Consider the following 22,454-nt stretch of genomic DNA (forward strand, 5'->3'; position numbering starts at 1 on the left):
TTGCCAGCATGTTAAGTAGTTTAACAAGTAGATTATTTTTCTCTTCACTCACAGTCGCTTAGTATCCTAGGCCAACTACCAACCAAAAACCCGTGACGTCACTGACTTGTCTCAATCAATTGATTGAGCTTCACTGAATCTCCGCCTGAATAGGCTATGTGGTTAATTGGTTTCTGGCTGGGCCAATAAGTAGAGGTGGTATAAATAACTCCTCTATCACTGATAAGACATTTAGCAAAAACGTAGCCCAAATCACGTGTAGGCCTATTATCGCGTTTTGTCAACTCCAAGAGCCGGCAGAGGTTGCGAGGCTCAGTTAGTAGAGCATGGCACTTGCAATGCCAGGGTTGCGGGTTCGATTCCCACGGGGGACAAGTACGGAGAAAAACAACGTATGAAATGAATGCACTCATGTGGTAAGTCGCTCTGGATAAGAACGTCTACTAAATGGCGTAAATGTAAAAACATGAACACGACACTCGCATGCTTTTGAAAATAGCAGTGCTTTTAATTTCTAAAATCGGTTTCATGATGAAGATACATTGAGAGTAAGACCCTATGCCTGCTCCTTAACAAAGTGAAGTGACGGTAGGAAAGAGATGAAACGTGGATACCACTGTCATATAAAAAAGAGCTCTTCTTTAATATGACAGCAGTTCCACACGTTCCGGGGACAAGTTGTGTGGAAAAAATATTATGTTATATTCCATTATATTTTTACTACAAAATATATGTGTTGACCGTGATCGGTGTGGTCTGATGGCTGCAAGGCAAAGTGTTGAGTAGCCAGTGAAATCGTGCCCATTTCAAACGGCCTCCTAATCAAATCTTGCTCGTACAATATGAATATTATTATTCTTTTTGAATAGAAAACACATTCTAGTTTCTAAAACAGTTGGAATTATTTCTCTGAGTGAAACAGAAGTCCTTCTGCAGCACTTTTCATGACCAGGAAGTGAAATGTCAGAAATCGATGCTCTTTTCAACTTGATGCCTATACATAGTCTTGACACTTAGGAGTCTACTTACACTCTATACGCTTTCCTATTGGTGTAAAGAGGATGTCAGAGAAGACATTTTTGTGCTCATCTTGTTCTGTGGTGGAAGAAAACCTATTTCTTTGACGTGACCGTCCACTTCCGGTACTCTGAAGGAAGTGGGATTGACTTCTGTTTTGCCTTCGAAACGAACGGCTAACATCTCCGGCTCGAATTTTTTTTGATACATGTGACCATATCATCGTAATGTATGTTTTTTCAATATAGTTTAATCAGATTATTGAAACTTTATTCGGGAGTTTTGCCGTGTTCCGTCCTCTGACTGTGTTTACGTTGGAGAAATTTATGCCACTCGGCTAGTGCCAATGCTAATTGAAGAGGGAAATTTGCCATTCTGAATCGAAACAACGACTCATCTGGACAGAGGACACCTTCAACATTCTGATGAAAGATCAGCAAAAGTAAGACCCATTTTATGATGTTATTTCATATATCTGTCGTGCATGTGAACTGGCCGTGGGCGCCCAATTGTGTCTGTCTATTGTAGCTACGCTAATATAGCGATACATTTTGTTTTCGCTGTAAAACATTTAATAAATCGGAAATATTGTTTGGAATCACAAGATGCCTGTCTTTCAATTGCTGCAGACTATGTATTTTTCAGAAATGTTTTATGATGAGTAATTAGCTATTTGACGTTGGTGTCTGTAAATATTATGGCTGCTTTCGATGCAATTTCGGATTGTAGCTGAAATGTAAACTATGGTTTATACATGAAATATGCAAATTTTTCGAACAAACATATGCTATACAATAAATATGTTATCAGACTGTCATCTGATGAATTTGTTTCTTGGTTAGTGGCTATTTATATCTTTATTTGGTCGAATTTGTGATAGCACCTGATGGAGTAAGAAACTGATGGAGTTAGAAAAGTTGTGTCTTTTGCTAACGTGGTTAGCTAATAGATTTACATATTTTGTCTTCCCTGTAAAACATTTAAAGAATCGGACATGTTGGCTTGATTCACAAGATGTGCACCTTTCATCTGGTGTCTTGGACTTGTTAATGTGTGAAAGTTAAATGTTTAAAAAAAAATAGATTTTGAATTTCGCGCCCTGCACTTTGAGCTGGATGTTGTCATAAGTGTACCGGTGTCGGGCTGCCCCCGTAAAAGGTTAAAATAAGTATTGATTTCATTCATTTGGACGTAACATAATGAAAGTTGTTTGTTGTGAAAATAAATTGTATTAGTCTTACAATGTTTCTTAGGACCTGCCTAAATACATTTATTTTTGATGGTGTATATTCAATGGATTTATAAAAAAAATAGATGCCCACCCACATCTGCACACCCCTACTACCACTCGTCACACACACGGGAGGTATAAAAGCCATATGCAGGCAAGAATGTGGTAAAAAGAAAAGGCCTGTTTGTAAGTGGGTCATGAAAACATTGTCAAATTACTTTAAATAGGCAAAATACCATAAATTCTATACAAAGGCAGTATTGGTGTTCTGTCTCAGACACAATAGTCCCTCTCTCACACACACACACACCTATCTTATCTAGGAGTAATGCCCGTGTGCCCTCCTTTGCCCTAGGCTGCCATGCCCCAGCCTGCCATAGACTCGCCTGGCCTCTGCTCACCTCTGAGAGGCTGGAACAGCCCCAGGGTGAAGGCTGGCTGCCTGTATCAACAGCAGCCCCAGGGTGAAGGCTGGCTGCCTGTATCAACAGCAGCCCCAGGGTATACCACTACCACACTTATGTAACGCTAAACCACAATCAGGCAACTGCTCAAATCCAATGGAAAATACTCAATTGTCAACTGAACTGCAGTCTCCAACTAGGGCTTAGTTTTTTTCTTCCCTTCAGGCAGTGAGCCTTGATGAATTTGAATGTGGGAGCACAATACCGCCGAACCAGGCGATTACCAAACCAATTACAAAATGTGCATAAACCTACTTGATTAAAACTCCTCCAATGTTCTTGTGATTAGAGGGAAACAATATGAAACAAGTCTGGTTTAAAACAGCACGGGCACTCTGCTGGTAAGCAGAGCTCCATGGCAACAGATAACCTTGTGTGAAGACTGCAACTTACCCAATGTAAAAGCAACTCTCACTCCTTTAGCGGAAAGAAACGGTTCTAAAAAGTCTCTCACCATAACCAAATGAGTAAATTACCTTAAGCCCTTTGAAAAATAAAAAGCAAAACAAAAAGAGTCTATTGCTGTGCATCAACATATTTCAGCAGTTAGAAGGAAGGCAAATAGAGGATAACTGGGTGAGTTCAGAGAGAGAGAGGGAGTATGACTTTCCTTTTTTCTCTCCCTCCCTCTCAATCTCTCTCTCGCTCTTCCGTCAGGCCCTGGAAAGCAACACTGAGTCTCCCAACTATGGCAACCAGATAGAACAGATTCCTGGGAATGTCTGCTGCTCCCCAGCCATTGGATAAATCAGTCTCAGCCAGCTCTGTTCTGGTTCTTATTTACCCACATAGCACATCAAGAGCCTCCGCTCGCTCAGCTCCCAAATCTCACACTCCTCCCTGTGGTTCTCCCTCCCTCTTCTACACAGAGAGAGGGAGGGAGAAAAGAGGGAGGGAGGAGATGGGAGGCACTGTTGGCTAAAAATGGGGTGGTAGGAAGATCGAATAATACAAGCCAAGATAAGATTTGTACACTAGAGGGCCTCCTGCTCCAGAGCCCAACACAAACCATGGTGTGGATGATAAACAAACGCTACGTCATTAACATGATATATAGAGTGAAACCAAAAAGGGTCTTCCCCTCTGGCATGCCAAGCATTATTCATTTGTTAAATCCCACCCAGACAGCCTTTCTGGGTATTTCCAAAGCCCATTCATGAACACACAAATACATTTAGTCATTCCCTAGCGAAGATACTTTCTAGAACTCACCTGGTTTCTCCCTCGCCGTCTTCCGTAGTTGCGTCTCACCAGCGTCTTGTAGTTCTGGTTCTTCTTGGTCAAGTAGTAGTACAGGACACAATCGGAGACACACTGCAAAGTGAAAGGGTATGACAGTCAGGGGGACATATGAGCCCATGAACATTTTTATTAACAACAGACAACATAACAAATACAAACCATGTGCTTTTGGGTTTGGGGGAGAGTAGAGAATGGAGGTTACTACAGAGTAAAAATAGAATGAATTAAATCCACTGTAGCTCACCTTTCTCTCTAGATAGGAAGCAATGAGGCCAAAATTTTTTGGGTGCTGAACAAACCTGTGAGAAAAAACAAGAAGAGAAAATAGTCACAGTTAAAGCTACATTAAAGCTACAGTCTGGGATTCACGGCAGCCGGCCATTTGTTTTGGTATACAGCCGAGGAATGTTGCTAATGAAAAGTACTGCCTCTCAAAATCATACCCAAAGAGCTTCTGCAAAGTCAGAGAAAACAATGTCAAATTATGATGCCACTGAGCTCCATTAAAAAAAATTGCAGGCTACAGTCGCTAAACACTTTTCCATACCCAGCAGGCAATTAATACATTTTACATTCTAGAATTCCAAGTGAACTTGATTCGTGATGGGAAACAAAATGAAAATCTTTATGGAGGGACTAATTTGTTTGAATTTCTCTTTATCCACAAAGCATTAGCCAAAAGAGGTAAGAGAAGTACCTGTGGATAGGATACAGGATATTGAACAAAGTCTCATTGGCCTCTCGCCCCGCCTTGCTTTTTGCCAGTTCTGATTCTGACAGAAACAATGGGACTTTTATTTCTATTCACACACACTATTGAATGCGCACTCTGCATTTCGAGGTCAGTGTTGGAGCATGGGAGCACAGCACCCAGAGTGGGCACAAGGATTGAATGGCTGGAACACGGTTACCGAGATTCACCACCCAAAACCACTCCCTTGTCCCGGAGGCAGCATCATGTTGTGGGGGTGCTTTGCTGCAGGAGGGACTGGTGCACTTCACAAAATAGACGGCATCATCAGGCAGGAAAATTATGTGGATATATTGAAGCAACATCTCAAGACATCAGTCAGGAAGTTAAAGCTTGGTCGCAAATGGGTCTTCCAAATGGACAATGAACCCAAGCATACTTCCAAAGTTGTGGCAAAATGGCTTAAGGACAACAAAGTCAACGTATTGGAGTGGCCATCACAAAGTCCTGACCTCAATCCTATAGAAGATTTGTGGGTAGAAATGAAAAAGCGTGTGCGAGCAAGGAGGCCTACAAACCTGACTCAGTTACACCAGCTCTGTCAGGAGGAATGGGCCAAAATTCACCCAAGTTATTGTGTGATGCTTGTGGAAGACTACCTGAAACGTTTGACCCAAGTTAAATAATTTAAAAGGCAATGCTACCAAATACTAATTGAGTGTATGTAAACTTCTGACCCACTGGGAATGTGATGAAAGAAATAAAAGCTGAAATAAATAATTCTCTATTATTCTGACATTTCACATTCTTAAAATAAAAGTAGTGATCCTAACTGACCTAAGACAGGGAATTTTTAATAGGATTAAAATGTCAAGAATTGTGAAAAACAGTTTACATACACCTTAGCCAAATACATTTAAACTTCCAACTTCAACTGTAAGTATTCATACCCTTTGTAATGACACTCGAAATTGAGCTGAGGAGCATCGTGTTTCTATTGATCATCCTTGAGATGTTTCTACAACTTGGAGTCAACCGGTGTTAAATTCCATTGAATGGACATGATTTGGAAAGGCACACACCGGTCTATATAAGGTTCCACATCATGGCAAAAACCAAGCCACTGTTGACAGCGCATGTCTGAGCAAAAACCAAGCCATGAGGTCGAAGGAATTGTCCGTAGAGCTCCGAGACAGGATTGTGTCGAAGGCCAAATTTCTGAAGCATTGAAGGTCACAAAAAAGACAGTGGCTACCATCATTCTTAAATGGAACCACCAAGACTCCTCCTAGAGCTGGCCGGCCGGGCAAACTGAGAAATCGGGGGAAAAGGACCTTGGTCAGGGAGGTGACTAAGAACCCAATGGTCACACCCTGACAGAGATCAAGAGATCTTTGTGGAGATGGGAGAACCTTCCAGAAGGACAACCATCTTTGCAGCACTCCACCAATCAGGCCTCTGTGGTAGAGTGCCCAGACGGTAGTCACGCCTCAGTAAAAGGCACATGAAAGCCCGCTTGGAGTTTGCCAAAAGGCACCTAAAGACTCTCAGATTATGAGAAACAAGATTTTCTGGTCTGATGAAACTAAGATATAACTCTTTGGCCTGAATGCCAAGCGTCACGTCTGGATGAAACCTGGTACCATCCCTACGGTGAAGCATGGTGGTGGCAGCCTGTGGAGATGTTTTCAGTGGCAGGGACTGGGAGACTTGTCAGGTTCGAGGGAAAGATGAACGGAGCAAAGTAGAGAGAGTGATCCTTGATGAAAACCTGCTGCAGAGCGCTCAGGACCTCAGTCTGGGGCAAAGGTTCACCTTCCAACAGGACAACGACTCTAAGCACACAGCCAAGACAACGCAGGAGTGGCTTCGGGACAAGTCTCCGAATGTCCTTGACTGGCCCAGCCAGAGCCCTGACTAGAACATCTCTGGAAAGACCTGAAAATAGCTGTGCAGTGACGCTCCCAATCCAGCCTGACAGTGCTTGAGAGGATCTGTAAAGAAGAATGGGAGAAACCCCACAAATACAGGTGTGCCAAGTTTGTAGCGTCATACCCAAGAACACTCAAGGCTGTAATCGCTGCCAAAGGTGCTACAAACAAAGTACTGAATGAGGGATCTGAAAACTTACAGTACCAGTCAAAAGTTTGGACACACCTACTCATTCAAGGTTTTTCTTTTTACCAGAATAATAGTGAAGACAACAAAAATATGAAATAACACATATGGAATCATGTAGTAACCAAAATATATTTTAGATTATTCAAGTAGCCACCCTTTGCCTTGTTGACAGTTTGCAAACTCTTGGTATTCTCTCAACCAGCTTCACCTGGAATGCTTTTCCAACAGTCTTGGAGTTCCCACATATGCTGTTCACTTGTTGGCTGCTTTTCCTTCACTCTGCGGTCCAACTCATCCCAAACCATCTCAATTGGGTTGAGGTTGGGTGATTGAGAAGGCCAGATCATCTGATGCAGCACTCCATCACTATCCTTGGTCGAGTAGCCCTTACATAGCCTGGAGGTGTGTTTTGGGTCATTGTCCTGTTGAAAAACAAATGATAGTCCCACTAAGCGCAAACCAGATGGGATGGCGTATCACTTCAGAATCTGTGGTAGCCATGCTGGTTAAGTGTGCCTTGAATTCTAAATAAATCACTGACAGTGTCACCAGCAAAGCACCACCACACCTTCACACCACCTCCTCCATGCTTCACTGTGGGAACCACACATGGAGAGACCATCCGTTCATCTACTCTGCGCCTCACAAAGACACGGCAATTGGAACCAAGAATTTCAAATTTGGTCTCATCAGACCAAAGGACAGATTTCCACCGGTCTTATGTCCATTGCTCGTGTTTCTTGGCCCAAGCAAGTCTCTTATGTTTATTGGTGTCCATTAGTAGTGGTTTCTTTGCAGCAATTCAACCATGAAGGCCTGATTCACACAGTCTCCCCTGAACAGTTGATGTTGAGATGTGTCTGTTACTTGAACTCTGTGAAGCATTTATTTGGCTGCAATCTGAGGTGCATTTAACTTAACAAACGTATCCTCTGTAGCAGATGTAACTCTGGGTCTTCCTTTCCTGCGGCGGTCCTCATGAGAGCCAGTTACATCATAGTGCTTGATGGTTAACGTGACTGCACTTGAAGAAACATTCAAGAACTTTCAAGTTCTTGAAATTGTCTTAAAGTAATGATGGACTGTTGTTTCTCTTTGCTTATTTGAGCTGTTCTTGACATATTATGGACTTGGTCTTCTGCCAAATAGGGCTATCTTCTGTATACCACCCCTACCTTGTCACAACAGAACTGATTGGCTCAAATGCATTAAGGAGGGAAGAAGGCACACCTGTTAATTGAAATTCATTCCAGGTGACTACCTCATGAAGCTGGTTGAGAGAATGCCAAGAGTGTGCAACGCTCTACATGGCAATGTAAAATACACATTTTACATTGCCATGTAGTTTACCAATTAAATGGTCTGACGGTGATGTGGACATACTTGGTATACAAATCCCAAAAGAAAGAAATGATCTCACTCCAATAAATTTTTATAGAAAGTTAGCAAAAATAGATAAGATCTTGCTACCATGGAAAGGAAAATACCTGTCTATTTGTGGGAAAATCACCCTGATTAACTCTTTAATCATATCACAGTTTACCTATTTGCTTATGGTTTTGCCTACACCTAGTGACCTGCTTTTTAAATATGAACAAAAAATATTCAATTTTATTTGGAACGGCAAGCCAGATAAAATTAAAAGGGCCTATTTATATAACGAATATGAATTCGGAGGGCAGAAATTATTAAATATTAAAGCATTAGACCTCTCACTAAAGGCATCAGTCATACAAAAGTTATACTTAAATCCAAACTGGTTCTCTAGTAGATTGGTACGAATGTCTCATCCTATGTTCAAGAAGGGCCTTTTTCCCTTTATTCAGATTACACCTGCTCACTTTCGGTTGCTTGAAAAGGAAATAATCTCCAAAATATCTTTATTTTTTAAACAAGCCTTAGAAAGTTGGTTGCAATTTCAGTTTAATCCACCTGAAAGGACGGAACAAATAGTACAACAAATCTTGTGGTTAAATTCAAATATAGTAATTGATAAAAAAACTCTATCGAAGAAATGTTTAAAAAAGGTATAATTTTTGTGAATGATATCATAAATAGGACTGGTGGAGTAATGTCACACATGCAGCTAACACAGACATATGGAAATGTCTGCTCTACCCAAAATTACAACCAATTAATTGCAGCATTACCACAAAAATGGAAGAGGCAGGTGGAAGGGGATAAAAGTAAGGAACTTGTATGTCGGCCTTATATTAAAGAACATAAATGGTTAAAGAAAAGTGTGATAAATAAAAACATATACCAATTTCATTTAAGGACCAAAAAACTTACAGCTGTGCCATATAAATTGCAAAATAGTTGGGACGAGATTTTCGATGTACCCATTCCATGGCACATGGTTTATGAATTGATACGCAAAACAACGCCGGATTCAAAACTTCGAATTTTTCAATTTAAATTATTGTACAAAATTCTTGCAACTAATAGAATGTTATATATATGGGGGATACAATCTTCCCAGCTCTGTAGATTCTGCTGTGAGGAGGCAGAGTCATTAGACCATTTATTTTGGTATTGTCCGCATGTAGCTCGTTTTTGGTCACAGGTCCAGGAATGGTTGAAGAATTGCAACATTTGCGTAGAACTAACGCTACAGATAGCAATACTGGGGGATCTGAAAAGCCATAGTCAATCAATCAATAATATAATAATTATTTTAGCAAAAATGTTTATTTTTAATTTACAATCCGTGGAAGCTATGAGAATAGGAAGATTCAAATCTTTTGTGAAGCATCACAGCACAGTTGAAAAATATATGGCAAATAAAAATCCGAAATGGATGATGTTGGAAGATAGATGGGAAAGGTTGAGTGGAGCTGAAGGGTGGGACTAATAACAAGATAAACAATGTAGGGCACAGGTGTCAAACTCATTCCACGGGGGGCCGAGTGTCTGCGGGTTTTCGCTCCTCCCTTGTACTTGATTGATGAATTAACATCACTAATTAGTTAGGAACTCCCCACACCTGGTTGTCTAGGGCTTTATTGAAAGGAAAAACCAAAAACCTGCAGACACTAGGCCCTCCGTGGAATGAGTTTGACACCCCTGATGTAGGGCATCCGGGATCTGTGAAATGTGTATAGGTGCGGAGCTATTGTGAAATAGCACAGTTACAAGTGGAAATCAAACTGGATGGACAACAGAAATAGAGGAAGGACTAAGAACAAACAAGAGAGAACTATTATAAAGTAGACTGTGTCTGTAAAATGTGTATAAGATGTATAAATTGAAGGTAAAAACAGAAATGTTTATCAGTTTACTCCAATTGGGGGATCGGTGGTAGGGTTTGCGGGGAATAATAATAAAGGTATACTCTTTAAAAAAAGTATGTATGTCTATGTAGGTATGTGTATGTATATATGTGTATATGTATGCATACGTGAATGGATATATATATTTACCCAAAAAAATATGGGGGATTGAAAATGATGCAGACAATTACATTGGAAGCAACATTCTTTCCGCAATATTAAGCTGATCCACCCCCCCCCAAAAAAAAAAAAAAAAAAAAAAGAGTGTGCAACGTTGTCGAAAGCAAAAGTTGGCTACTTCGAAGAATCTCAAATAGAAAATCTATTTTGATTTGTTTAACACTTTTTTGGTTACTACATGATTCCATATGTTGTATTTAATAGTTTTGATGTCTTCATTATTATACAATGTAGAAAATAGTAAAAATTAAGAAAAACCCTGGAATGAGTAGGTGTGTCCAAACTTTGACTGGCACTGTAGATAGGATGACAAGTAACTAAAAAAGGACAACTATAGACAACCTGTTAAGGACAACCAAACTCACTTTTCCTTGAAAATCTCCTTCTCGTGTTCGGTCCACACATTCATGAACTGCCGAGCCTTGTACACCTTCATTGGGTCGTCCATCAGGCCGTTCATGTTGATGAACCTGACTCGCCTCTGCTCTGTGTCGTACATCATGGGCGGGATGACGGACAGTTGTCTCATCTGCTTCTCGTTGTTCTATTGGACAAGAGGGAGGGGAGGGGTTTAGAGATTACATTTGTTAACTTCTTTGGGACTGGGGGGCAGTATTGAGTAGCTTGGATGAATAAGGTGCCCAGAGTAAACTGCCTGCTACTCAGGCCCAAAAGCTAGAATATGCATATAATTAGTAGATTTGGATAGAAAACACTCTGAAGTTTCTAAAACTGTTTGAATGATGTCTGTGAGTATAACAGAACTCATATGGCAGGCAAAAACCTGAGAAAGAATCCAACCAGGAAGTGGGAAATCTGAGGTTTGTAGGTTTTCAAGTCTTTGCCTATCCAATATACAGTGTCTATGGGGTCATATTGCACTTCCTACGGCTTCCATTAGATGTCAACAGTCTTTAGAACAGAACCTTGTTTCAGGCTTCTACTATGAAGGGGGAGCGAATAAGAGCTGTTTGACTAAGAGGTCTGGCAGAATGCCATGAGCTAAGTCATGCGTGCGGCGGTGAGAGCGAGCTGTGTTCCTTTTCATTTCTAAAAGACAAAGGAATTGTCCGGTTGAAACATCCTAAAGATTGATTCTATACATCATTTGACATGTTTCTACAAACTGTAATATAACTTTTTGGACTTTTCGTCTGAACTAATTGCTTGCGCAATGTGCATTTGGATTACTGGGCTAAACGCGCAGGTGGAAAGGGAGGTATTTGGACATAAATGATGGACTTTATCGAACAAAACAAACATTTATTGTTGAACTGGGATTCCTAGGAGTGCATTCCGATGAAGATCATCAAAGTGAATATTTATAACGCTATTTCTGAGTTTTGTGACACCTCTCCTTCTTTGGAAAATGGCTGCATGTTTTTCTGTGATTTGGCACTGACCTAACATAATCGCAAGGTGTGCTTTCGCCGTAAAGCCTTTTTGAAATCGGACACAGCGGTTACATTAAGGAGAAGTTTATCTTTAATTGTGTGTTTAACAGTTGTTTCTTTTATCAGTGTTTATGATGAGTATTTCTGTAATTTGATGTGGCTCTCTGCACTTTCACCGGATGTTTGTTTGAGACAATGCATTTCTGAACATAACACACCAGTTTCAAATGAGGTTTTTGGACATAAAGATTAACTTTATCAAACAAAACACACATTTATTGTCTAACATGGAATCCTGGGAGTGCCTTCCGGTGAAGATCATCAAAGGTTAGTGATTAATTTTAAAGCTATTTCTGTCTTTTGTGACCCATCTCCTTCTTTGGAAAATGGCTGTATGTTTTTCTGTGACTAGGCGCTGACCTAACATAATCGCAAGGTGTGTTTTTGCCGTAAAGTCTTTTTGAAATCAGACACTGTGGCTGGATTAACGAGAAGTTTATCTTTAAAATGGTGTATAATACTTGTATGTTTGAGGAATTTTAATTATGAGATTTCTGTTGTTTTGAATTTGGCGCCCTGCAATTCACTAGTTGTTGGCGAGGTGGGACGCTAGCGTCCCACATATCCCAGAGAGGTTTTAACCTTGTTACAACTTGATTCAATGGCTGCATCCTGATTCTCAACCCTTCTCACCAAGTGTTATTAATTTAAAAGCATTGAGACTTCTAACCCTTGTGAAATCCATTACAGGAAGTGGGAAGTGTGCAACTGCACACTTCAGGAGAAGGGTGAAGAACAGGACGTAGCCAGTGACGCTGCTCCACTTCCTGAGAACTAGGGGAAGTGGTAATGCGTTTAGCGGTGTAATGTAACTATTCATAATCAGTAGAGTGTCTTGACCATCATGACATCAGTGTGGGCTATGCCTTAAGGGGATTTTTGGGCAGTTGGTGGTGACAACCTCTTTGGTCATAATAATACTCAAACTTGGCAATGGTTCAGTGAAGAATGTTCATATTTGTGAAGTGTGTTCATTTCCACAAGAGCTATTACAGACAAACGGAGATGTTTCAAAGTTAACAGCACTCACCTCCTGTTCAGAAAGGCCGTCGATGATTTCAGAAATCTCATGCTCGCTTCTGGCGATGGTCGCAGACATTCCAGTTCCTCTCTGACCAACCCTAGCGGGAGAACAAAACACAAGGAAATTAATAAACTACTGGAATCAAAATGACTGTTTAAAATACCAGATGAAATCTTGTTCAAAACCCATATTATTATCCCCTCTTGCGCATCCTCCACATAATACTGGGTAGGTGCCATCACATTGTCACATAGGGTCCCTCCCTCATGACCCTTCAGTCACCTTTTCCCTTCAAGGAAAAAAAGGCTCAATCCTGTATCAAACCGGTTTTCTGAGAAATCTGCAAACAAAGCTTGGAAAACATTAGGTCTGCGGACAAATTAAGTTGCTTTAGCATTCAGGAAGTTAACTTCCTTCTCAACCACCTGCCATTGACAGTGCATTCAGAAAGTATTTATACCCCTTGACTTATTCCACATTTTGTTGTATTACAGCCTGATTCAAAATTGATTAAAATAGTTTTTTCTCTTACCCATCTACACACAATACCCTATAATGGCAAAGTGAAATCATGTTTTTAGAAATTTTTGCAAATGTATTAGAAATATACATTTGCATAAGTATTCACACCCTTGAGTCAATACATGTTAGAATCACCTTTGGCAGCGATTACAGCTGTGAGTCTTTCTGGGTAAGTCTCTAAATCCTTGCACACATTGCAAGCTGTAATGCTCAAGTCAGTTTTATTTTGGTCTACCGACTGCCCAAACAACCGGTTACAAGTGACCAAATCAGATTTGGGTGGGTTCAGATAGAAGTAATTTGCTGACAAGGCTACGCTAGTTGTCATAGTAAAGATGGGTGTGTGTGGAGTGGCTTAGGGTAAGAACACTTAAAACCTCAAAGGATAACATGACCCAACTTTCAAAACAAGTATTTTTTGGCTAGTCACAGCAGTCAACTAGCTAGCTAGTTAGTGATTGTGCTAGAAAGCTATACAGCTAATTTGTTTGTAAACAATTAACAAGCTAGTTAGCTACCACATGTTATTGTCAAACTTTCAACAGAGTAGCTAGCCATTAAAAAGAAATGCGGAATAAGTCTAAAAACCACTTGAGGGCAAATAAATCAGATTTGACCATTCAGACACAAGTCACATGACCAGGAATCGTATTTGTATGACGTCAAACCACCTACGAAGGATTGAACTATTTGATTCCAAGTGCTTTGTAACTGTTCAGACTACAGGAACATTTACAGATTCTAATCAGATATGCAAATAAATGGGATTAGAGTCACTTCAAACTGCCAATGTGAACAATGCTTAAGCGCATTGTACACCAGGATACAATATTTGCACATTATTATTTTTTTAATTATTTCAAGCTCTGCCAAGTTGGTTGTTGATCATTGCTAGACAGCCATTTTCAAGTGTTACCATAGATTTAAGCCGATTTACAGTACCAGTCAAAAGTTGACACGCCTACTCATTCCAGGATTTTCTTTGTTTTTACTATTTTCTACAGTGTAAAATAATAGTGAAGACATCAAAACTATGAAATAACACATATGGAATCATGTAGTAACCAAAAAAGTGTTTAACATATTTTATATTTGCGATTCTTCAAAGTAGTCACCCTTTGCCTTGATGACACCTTTGCACACTCTTGGCATGGATATTCAATGTCTGCTTTTTAAAATTTAAACCATCTACCAATAGGTTCCCTTCTTTGCATTGGAAAACCTCCCTGGTCTCTGTGTTTAAAATTCACTGCTCAACTGAGGGTCCTTACAGATAATTGTATGTGTGGGGTACAGAGATGAGGTAGTCCTTCAAAATCATGTTAAACAGTGTTATTGCACACAGAGTACATGCAACTTATTATGTGACTTGTTAAGCAAGCTTGCCACAACAAAGTGGTTGAATACTTATTGACAAGACATTTCAGCTTTTCATTTTTTATTCATTTATAAAGATTTCTAAAAACATAATTCCACTTTGACATTATGGGATATTGTGTGTAGGCCAGTGAAACAAAATCTTAATTTAATCAAGTTTTAATTCAGGCTGTGTGGAAAAGTCAAGTGGTGTGAATACTTTATGAACGCACTGTAAAATATGTAATGATTTTTTTTAAAGTTCAAATTTAAAGAAGCGTTTTACTAAAGCCTTTGAAGTGGAAACTGAAAACCACAAGGACCAAAAACGAGTACAGAAGGACTTGCAAGGGTGGTTTATTACTTAATTTGCAATTGTGCTGCTGGGGAAACAATGCCCCCATTGTTTTTTTGTTGGGGTTTTTTACCACTAAACAAAAGGCAAAAAGCGATCATTAATCAAATTAAACAGTCAACGTGTTGTGACTAAAGGTAATGGCTCTAAGTTGACTGAAATCATTCAAACTAGGGGGAAATTACTTTATAGTTGAATGTCAATGTCTCTTCTCTCGCCTGTAGAAAAATACTTCTAACAAGGATACAATTAACTTTTAAATCTGGAATGTTTGGCATCATGAATCAACCTTCCATGACACATCCTGCCCCTAATGTTGACTCTTTACAGCTACAATGATAGCATCCAAAAAATGAGAACAATCCTCAAAAGGAAATAGTCTAAAATACACAACAGGGACATTGTTGCTTCTACACCTGCATTGCTTGCTGTTTGGGGTTTTAGGCTGGGTTTCTGTACAGCACTTTGAGATATCAGCTGATGTAAGAAGGGCTATATAAATACATTTGATTTGAAATTTGATTTGATTGGGGTACAAATAAATGGGTAAGAAATCGGCTAGACCTTTTTGGCTAATCATTACTTTCAATGCCTGGTCTAGTACTAGCAGTCTGATCTAACATCCCTGACCTGCCTTGCTAGAAGATTTCAGAGAAAGACTCAAGTCTGTGTGCCAGGAACAGCCAGACGCTGGCTGGACTGACCCCTGACACAGCCAGCTGATCTGCCTGCAGCACACCACCTAGCATGCATGTCAATAGTGCAAAGAGGCATCCTCTCCTTGTTCCCCCCATCATTCTGCACTGATCTAAAAGAAACTGGACAGGTGATAGCAACTTCTTAGAATACGAGGCATTGATTGTATTGCTTTCACCTGTCCTGTGTTTTCAGTAGGAGGGGATCCTTGCCAATGCATTTTGAGGAGGCGGCAAGGAGAGAAGACGCAAGCAATCGATGGAAGACTTTCGAGATATATCCCAGCTCTACTGCTGCATCGTAGCCTCCAGGCAGCGTAAGAGAAAAGTTTAATTCCAGTTACCCATTCCCTCAATTTACCTTTGGAAGCGCTCCTGCTGCTCTCTCTGCTTGCGTATTTCGGGGAACTGTCTCTCGTAGTACTCCCTGGTGCGGCTATCCTTGGCCTTGCGACGCGGGTTGTTCTCCATCCGCTCCACCTTCTTCTCCCACGCCTCCATCAGCTGGTCGTAGCGCTGGCAGATGTTCTGTTCCTGAACCACACAATACGGGTTTGTAAAAGGGGACCTGGATGTTGAGGTATAACATGACAAGACCTAAAGCAAACCTTACCCATGGCTCTCCTGACCTACATCTGTAAGCAAATGGATAAGTAGAATGTATCCAAAATCACAAATCTTGTGCTGATGATACCCTGTCCTGTTTGTCATTATTTCACCACGCTTCTCAAAATTAATTCTGGCCACAACTGTGAAATCCAGAGAGTTCCACTGGCCATCTTGGACTTAAAATGTGAGATGTTTGAGATGGAACATTACAGCATTTACAAATTATGGACATTAACCAGAGAAAAAAAGAAGAGAGGACTAGAAGATATGGAGAGAGTCTCATACAGGGAGGACAATACAGCCTTGTTTCCACTCTCAACTAGCAAGGGCCAAACAATCCACCTTCCTCTTGGCAGGTGGCCATGCCGCGCACTCTGGTGCCATTGTTCAGAGTCCAAGAGGTCTGTCTGACCCTGCCTGGAAGGAGCCTGCTAAAAGCTGCACTCACTGAACCATAACCACCTATCTTGATCATTTACAAAAATGTATAACGTTTCCACATGGGGTGATCAGACTAGAATATATTTAGCATGCTAGCTGATCCTAAATACTTCCAGTCTTTGCGCAAATGCTAGTTAGTTTCGTGAGCCAATGCTAACTCGAACTTCTGTCATTCTGGACACAGCGACATAAAAATGGTATCCATGAAACAGAGACATTATTTTACTGTAACAGAGGAGAAGTTAAGAAGGTTAGAGGAGTAGCCTATCAATGAACATTGATTCTGGAAATGTAATGATCAGTTTGTCGTGCGCTGCATTAAGGTAACACGTACTACTAGCAGCAAATTAGCCACAGAAGCTGTCTAGTTTTATACATCTGCAATGAGCATAAAACACAACTACAGTTGAAGTTTACATACACTTAGGTTGGAGTCATTAAAACTCGTTTCTCAACCACTCCACAAATTTCTTGTTAACAAACTAGAGTTTTGGCAAGTCGGTTAGGACATCTACTTTGTGCATGACACAAGTAATTTTTCCAACTATTGTTTACAAAAATATTTCACTTATAATTCACTGTATCACAATTCCAGTGGGTCAGAAGATTACATACACTACGCTGACTGTGCCTTTGAACAGCTTGGAAAATTCCAGAAAATATCGTCATGGCTTTAGAAGCTTCTGATAGGCTAATTGACATCATTTCAGTCAATTGGAGGTGTACCTGTGGACGTATTTCAAGGCCTACCTTCAAATTCAGTGCCTCTTTGCTTGGGAAAATGGGAAAATCTAAAGAAATCAGCAAAGACCTCAGACAAAAAATTGTAGACCTCCACAAGTCTGGTTCATCCTTGGGAGCAATTTCCAAACGCCTGAAGGTACCACGTTCATCTGTACAAACAATAGTACGCAAGTATAAACACCGTTGGACCACGCAGCCGTCATGCCGCTCAGGAAGGAGACGCGTTCTGTATCCTAAAGATGAACGTACTTTGGTGCAAAAGTGCAAATCAATCCCAGAACAGCAGCAAAAGACCTTGTGAAGATGCTGGAGGAAACAGGTATAAAAGTATCTATATCCACAGTAAATTGAGTCCTATATCGACGTAGCCGCTCAGGGAAGAAGCCACTGCTCCAAAACCGCCATAAAAAAGCCAGACTACGGTTTGCAACTGCACAAAGATCGGACTTTTTGGAGAAATGTCCTCTGGTCTGATGAAACAAAAATAGAACTGTTTGGCCATAATGACCATCAATTATGTTTGGAGGACAAAGGGGGAGGCTTGCAAGCCGAAGAACACCATTCCAACCGTGAAGCACGGGGGTGGCAGCATCATGTTGTGGGGGTGCTTTGCTGCAGGAGGGACTGATGCACTTCACAAAATAGATGGCATCATAAGAGAGGGAAATGATGTGGATATATTGAAGCAACATCTCAAGACAGGAAGTCAGGAAGTTCAGTAAGGAAGTTAAAGCTTGGTCGCAAATGGGTCTTCCAAATGGACAATGACCCCAAGCATACTTCCAAAGTTGTGGCAAAATGGCTTAAGGACAACAAAGTCAAGGTATTGGAGTGGCCATCACAAAGCCCTGACCTTAATCCTACAGAAAACATGTGTGCGAGCAAGGAGGCCTACAGACCTGACACAGTTGCACCAGATCTGTCAGGAGGAATGGGCCAAAATTCACCCAACTTATTGTGGGAAGCTTGTGGAAGGCTACCCGAAACATTTGACCCAAGTTAAACAATTTAAAGGCAATGCTACCAAATACTACCTGAGTGTATGTAAACTTCTGACCCACTGGGAATGTGATGAAAGAAATAAAAGCTGAAATAAATCATTCTCTCTACTATTATTCTGACATTTCACATTCTTAAAATAAAGTGGTGATCCTATCTGACCTAAGACAGGGAATTTTTACTAGAATTAAATGTCAGGAATTGTGAAAAACTGAGTTTAAATGTATTTGGCTAAGGTGTATGTAAACTTCCAACTTCAACTGTATATAAGGATTTGGCCACTAGTTCTCATTCTGAGAAATAAGGTAGGCCACTTGATTTCAACATCTGAACAAAGTGGACAGGCAAGCATGCTGATCAAACAGTTTGAGACAGGCAAGTGTTTTCATAACAATTAAAAACTGTTCCACCTTCTTAGTTAGCAAATAGATCAAAGTTGGCTAAACTTGAATTATAAAGATTAGGTGGCTACCCACTAGCACGTGGGCTTGTGCTTGAGAGACTGTTTATGAGACCTGTCTTAATTTCCTATAATGCCTGCTACAAGAAGTTAGTCATTATTAGTGAATGTGCATTATGCATGGTTCTGGTTAATTTCAAAAAAAAAAAAAAGGGCATTTTTCATTGACAGACTTGAAAGCCAGATCAGTTATTATTATTGCAAAAAAGCAGGTTAAACTATTTTGATAAAATAATGAAATAATTAGTGGGGCTTATATCTAGCCTAATTTCACACGTCCTGAATTCATGAGATTATTGATGACTGTTTGAAATGCAGTGTATTTGACCTTTAAATTGTACACCAAAGCTTATTTAGAGAGAACATATTTTTTGAAATATTTTTTTTTAGATACTGTATATAATGTAAAACGCCCATATGATTTTAAGGCATATCGCCCAGCCCTATTAGATAGCCTGTTCAAACAGATAATGTTACTAGGGCTGACGCCAATTAGTCGACTGGTCGATTGTTTGGTCGACCGAGATTTTTTTTGTTGTTGTTGAGTAGTAACAAATATAAAAATATATATTATTTTTAATGGCAAACAAGACACCTGTCTTATTCATGTCCATCTCAGTGAACTAATCCATTGCGGAGGCCGCGGGGATGGCACAGTCCAAGAAGAAGGGGAGTGTGGCTAAGATGCACAATGGACGTCTCTCTCCAGAATGCTCTCTCTGATGCCAATTTGTGCACATTCATTGTTTGATTGTTAGTGTTTATCAATTCCCTATTACATATATCACCAGTAGTACATTTACCGTTAATTTCTAATCTACAATGTTTGTTTGGTTGCGATAATTTCTGTTAATTAATTCAATATATTATTCCAGTCTTTTACCGTTCTCATTTTTGGAGTGGACACTATTTGCAGAGCGCACAACCTATGCTACACTTGTGAGTAACACGTTTTGGTTTATTTAATTCCATATGTGAGTTTTGTCAATTTAGTCATTGTCTTTTGTTTGGAGCACTCCTGTCAATATTGATTTAGGACGCGCACCTGATTTATGCATAGAAGTAGGCATATAGGCTACCTGGCCTGCGAGCAAATGTAGGCATATAAATGTGCACATTTGGGGATCTGATAGTATTTCTGATTGGCTTAATGTACCACCACTAATGAGCTGTGGAGCTTCTGAAAGTAATGTTTTCTTCTCCTCAAACAGCAAGCAAACTAAGTCTGTTTTTACATCCATTAACAATGACAATAGTTCCTTAATTAATGTATTTGAAAAATCTTTCCAGCTCTCTGGAAAGATTCATGCTCGTCATGCTCTGATCCAATGGAAACGTCATAAAATAGGCCGACCTGATTACTTCTATTCCCTTGCTCAAATAGCCTACAGCTGTGTCTGTCCCAAGCTGACCGGTGCGGGAAACTGAGGGCCCAGAATATTTTATAAAATGTTGCAAGTTTGCTAGCTTAAGCTTCGGGCTGGACCCAGAGTAGGAGCAGGTGGAGGATGGCTGGGTCAGGTTAAGTTGTTTTTCTTCTGGTTATCTTGATCTTTGGCTCCCTCAAGTCATTTGTGTCATATTTCATCAAGCAGAGTGCTTAAAGCATCAGAGAACCTCAATGCATATATAGTTGATTTTATTCAAACACATAAGGTGTGTCTATATATGGAAAAACACACATTCAAAAATGTAGATCAATCAAATAGTCGAAAGAATAGACGACTTTCGGGTGGACCAAGATTTTCTTTTGTCGGGGACAGCCCTAAGTGTTACAAACATGTCAAACAAGAAATTATGAAACCAATAAGTGGGCATATAAATGCAAGCTAGTGTGCGTGGTTGCCACCTATTGCTTTCAAATTCAACTGGTGCCAGAAGAAATTAAAATTACATCAAATTGAGGAATGTGATGCAGTTTAACATTCTGTACATGCATAGAGTAAAAGAGTTTGCCAATGGGGCAAACAATCAAAGTATTATTGTCCATGGTCAGTTTGGGTCATCTCTATGAGAGCACAGCATGTCAGTCAGTCCGTGAGGCTGTGTGTGTGTGTGTGCGTGCGCGTGTGTATGAGTCTTTGTATTTTGGTCAAAGCATCCAGCACATGCCTTGAAGTTTCCTTCCCTTGCAGCCCTCAACAGCAGGGAGAGAGACTTACCCTTTGTTTACGAGCATGGTTCCTTCTCTTGAAAAACAGAATCAGCTTCTTCCTCATCACTTGATTACTGGGAGAGAGAGAAAAACGGTTTGTTCAGTGAGGTGTGCGCCGATCTAGGTCCTATAGGGACTAGAGGTCGGCCGATTAATTAGGGCCGATTTCAAGTTTTTGGATGCCGATTACATTGCACTCCACGAGGAGACTGCGTGGCAGGCTGACCACCTGTTACGCAAGTGCTGCAAGGAGCCAAGTAAAGTTGCTAGCTAGCATTAAACTTATGTTATGAAAAACAAATCGATCTTAACATAATCACTAGTTAACTAAACATGGTTGATGACATTACAAGTTTAACTAGCTTGTCCTGCGCTGCAAATAATCAATGCGGGGTCTGTTAATTTATCATTGAATCACAGCCTACTTCGCCAAACGGGTGACGATTTAACAAGCGCATTCGTCGTTGCACCAATGTACCTAACGATAAAAAACAATGCCTTTCTTAAACTCAATACACAAGTATATATTTTTAAACCTGCATATTTAGTTGTTTTTAAAAAATCATGCTAGCAGGCAATATTAAGTAGGGAAATTGTGTCATTTCTCTTGCGTTCTGTGCAAGCAGAGTCAGGGTATATGCAGCAGTTTGTGCCGCCTGGCTCGTTGCGAACTGTGTGAACACCATTTCTTCCTAACAAAGACCATAATTAATTTGCCAGAATTTTACATAATTATGACATAACATTGAAGGTTGTGCAATGTAACAGCAATATTTAGACTTATGGATGCCACCCGTTAGATAAAATACGGAACGGTTCTGTATTTCAATAAAGAATAAACGTTTTGTTTTCGAAATGATCGTTTCTGGATTTGACCAGATTCATGACATAAGGCTCGTATTTTGTGTGTTTATTATATTATAATTAAGTCTATGATTTGATATAGCAGTCTGAGCGGTGGTAGGCAGCAGCAGGCTCGTAAGCATTCATTCAAACAGCACTTTCCAGCATTTGCCAGCAGCTCTTAGCAATGCTTGAAGCACAGCGCTGTTTGTGACTTCAAGCCTATCAACTCCCGAGATTAGGCTGGCAATACTGAAGTGCCTATAATAACATCCAATAGTCAAAGGTATATGAAATACAAATGGTAAAGAGAGAAATAGTCCTATAATAACTACAACCTAAAACTTCTTACCTGTGAATATTGATGACTCATGCTAAAAGGAACCACCAGCTTTCATATGTTCTCATGTTCTGAGCAAGGAACTTAAACATTAGCTTTTTTTATATGGCACTTTTACTTTCTTCTCCAACACTTTGTTTTTGCATTATTTAAACCAAATTGAATATGTTTCATTATTTACTTGAGACTAAATAGATTTTTATTTGTGCATTATATTAAGTTAAAATAAAAGTGTTAAT

The 22,454-nt window shown here is 40.1% G+C and overlaps 1 protein-coding gene across 4 annotated transcripts in view; it reads right to left on the reverse strand.

The window, feature by feature from the left end:
• Positions 1–22,454, reverse strand: part of ncor1 (nuclear receptor corepressor 1) — a 122,530-nt gene that overhangs the window by 55,732 nt on the left and 44,344 nt on the right. For all 4 annotated transcript variants that reach the window (XM_055873432.1, XM_055873425.1, XM_055873439.1 and 1 more), the window contains exons 9-14: positions 21,040–21,106; positions 15,986–16,158; positions 12,703–12,793; positions 10,584–10,762; positions 4,199–4,253; positions 3,925–4,026 (exon numbers count right to left, since the gene is read on the reverse strand). In XM_055873432.1, the coding sequence (XP_055729407.1) occupies positions 3,925–4,026; positions 4,199–4,253; positions 10,584–10,762; positions 12,703–12,793; positions 15,986–16,158; positions 21,040–21,106 (667 nt within the window). The remainder of the gene's footprint in view (positions 1–3,924; positions 4,027–4,198; positions 4,254–10,583; positions 10,763–12,702; positions 12,794–15,985; positions 16,159–21,039; positions 21,107–22,454) is intronic.

The sequence above is a fragment of the Salvelinus fontinalis genome, chromosome 2 (assembly GCF_029448725.1).
Source record: "Salvelinus fontinalis isolate EN_2023a chromosome 2, ASM2944872v1, whole genome shotgun sequence".
Classification (NCBI taxonomy): domain Eukaryota; kingdom Metazoa; phylum Chordata; class Actinopteri; order Salmoniformes; family Salmonidae; genus Salvelinus; species Salvelinus fontinalis.